General features: G+C 43.0%; 1 protein-coding gene across 1 annotated transcript; it reads left to right on the top strand.

The window, feature by feature from the left end:
- Nucleotides 1-621: 621 nt before the first annotated feature.
- LOC105557293 (mediator of RNA polymerase II transcription subunit 2-like) lies at nucleotides 622-833 on the top strand (the record flags this gene model as incomplete). The annotated part of the gene is made up of 2 exons (XM_012004490.1): nucleotides 622-714; nucleotides 757-833. Coding segments are annotated over exons 1-2 (170 nt in total), but the record flags the coding sequence as incomplete, so codon positions are not given.
- Between the last annotated feature and the right edge of the window lie 1,595 nt (nucleotides 834-2,428).

Below are 2,428 nucleotides of genomic sequence, written 5' to 3'. Positions count from 1 at the left end.
AAGGAAAGAAAGGAGAAGAAAGCAGAAAAGGAAGAGCAGAGGAGAGGACGAGGTGGAGGAAAGAAGGAAAAGGGAGAGAGGACGGAAGAAAGAAGAGGAAGGAGACGGAGAGAAGAGGAAGGAGGCGGTGGGAGGATAGGGAGAAGACTGGAGAGAGAAGGATAGAAAGGGGTGGCGGAGGAGAGGAGAGAGAGGAGGGGAGGGAGAGAGGAGGGAGGAGAGGTACAGAGAGAAGCAGGAAGAGGAGACAGGGAAAGAAGAGAGAAGAAAATGGCGGGAGGAGAGAGGGAAGGCGGATCGGAGGACTGGATGGAGGTACTAAGGGAGATAGGAAGCGAATTGAGGAAGATAAGGGAAACACTGGAGAGAAAGGAAGAAAGGAAAAGGAGAGAGGAGAGATGGAGGAGAGAGAGAAGGTTAGAGGAGGAAAAGGAAAAGCAGGAAAAGGAGGAGGCGGCGAAACGAGAACAAGAGCAAGAGGAGAAGGTAAGGGAGAAGGAAGAAAAGGAAGAAAAGGGAAGGAGGCAGGAGATAGACGGGAGAGAAGGGAGATGGAGAGTGGTGGAGAGGAAGAGGCACAATGGAGAACAAGAAGACAAGAGAGGAGGGAAAGGGACGGAGATGAAGAGAAGGGAGAAGACGCAGAGAGAGGAGGAGCAAAAGAGGAAGGAGGAAAAAGAAGAGAGAGAAAGGAGGCGTGAGATAGAAGAGACGAACAAGAGAGAGAAGGAAAGGGAAGAAAGAGAGAAAGAGAAGGAGAGAACAGAGGCAGAGAAGGCAGAGAAAGCGAAACGGCAGAAAGAGGTAGAAGAGGATACAGAGAGAGAGGAAAAGCTTAGGAGAGAAAGAGAGGAAAGAAGAGGAAGAAGAACAGTATGGAAAGGGGTGGAAGGAAAGGATAAAGAGGAGAGAACACAGAAGATAGAAGAGGTGATAGAGGAGTGGTTGGGAAGAGCGACGAAGGTAGAAAGGTGTATAGAAAGGCAGGGAGAGGGGGGAGAGTGGTAGTCATAGTAGAAATGAAAGAGGCGAGGGACAGGAGAGAGATTCTGGTAGGAAGGGAATGGATAAGAAGGAACTGGGGAATAAGGATAGATGAGGATTTGAGTATGGAGGAGAGGAGAGTAAGATGGAGAATGGTAGAAAGGGCAAAGATAGAGAGGGAAAAGGGAAGGGAGGCATGGGTGGAGAACAGAAGAATGTGGGTAGACGGGAAGGAATGGAAGTGGGTAGGGGAGGAGAAGGAGGGAAATAGGAGTGACGGGGAGTCGAGTGGATAAAAGGTAAAGGTAAAGCAAGTTTTTGAGCGTATAAATAAAAGGTGGTCTGTTACAGGAATAAAAAGGAGAAGAAGCGGAAGGAGGAAGGATAGAGGAGAGAAAGGAGAAGGATACAAAAGGAAAAGGAGGAAGGAGAGAGATGAGGATCGGGAAAAAGGAGAAGCAGGTTTGGTGGAGAGGAGGAGAAGATAAAGAGAGGAGAGAGGAGGATAGAAGGAGGATGGAGAGGAAGAAGGAAGGAGAAACGGAAGAGGGAGGGGTATGAGTAGGGGGAGGGACGAAGGGAGGGGGGAAAAAGGATGTAAAGGTCGCACAAGGCCAGGTCGCGGTAGGGAAAGGAATGAAGGTGTAAAGGGTTCGGGAACGCTCCCTTAAAAAAGCGCCAATGTATTTTCTCACGAAAATAAACCATTACTACTACTACTACTATACGAGTTTTTAACAAGTGTGAATTTTTGGAAATGAATAATTAGAAATAAAAGTCACGCGTGTGAGAAAAGAATCAAATATGTCTAATAAATTTGGGCTGCATTTATCGCTTTTGGAACGAAAGGATTAAAAATTACATTTACGTGCGACGCATTTATAGCTTCCGATTTGCATGGATAACGAAGAGGAAATGTGTGCGATTAATAATTATTGAATATTTCAAATTGAAAAAATTGACAATGTGTTAATTTTGTCGAAAAAATCCATTGTAAAAGCATTACTGGTTATACACACCTATAACAGATATACTGAATATAATTTCCTAATTTGCAAACCCAACATTGTGTACGCTGATTATATTTTATTCTTGTTAAAATATCAATTTTTAATTAGCAATGCTTAATTTTATGTTATATTATATTTTCATACGTACGGTATAAATTTTATTCAGATAACGTAGAAATAGATTAATAATTTAAGGATTAACTATATTGCTTCCTCATAGAGGAAGCTTTGTTTTCATGCGAAAAATTTTTTTCCAGGTTTCATTGCCAATGGGTTTAGAATGTTTTAAAAACTCAAAAAAACAATTTTTTAAAAATGTATGTGTGTGTGTATGTATGTCGTAAAAATTGTTCGCGCTCTCACCTCCGCAATTTTTGAGATATCGCCTTCTACTTTGGCACATTTGTAACGTGCCGTTAATAACAAAGAACCCT

This window comes from Vollenhovia emeryi, unplaced genomic scaffold, assembly GCF_000949405.1.
Source record: "Vollenhovia emeryi isolate VEMERY1.0 unplaced genomic scaffold, V.emery_V1.0 DF939528.1, whole genome shotgun sequence".
NCBI classification, from domain to species: domain Eukaryota; kingdom Metazoa; phylum Arthropoda; class Insecta; order Hymenoptera; family Formicidae; genus Vollenhovia; species Vollenhovia emeryi.
This window is presented reverse-complemented; position numbering and strand designations above follow the sequence as displayed.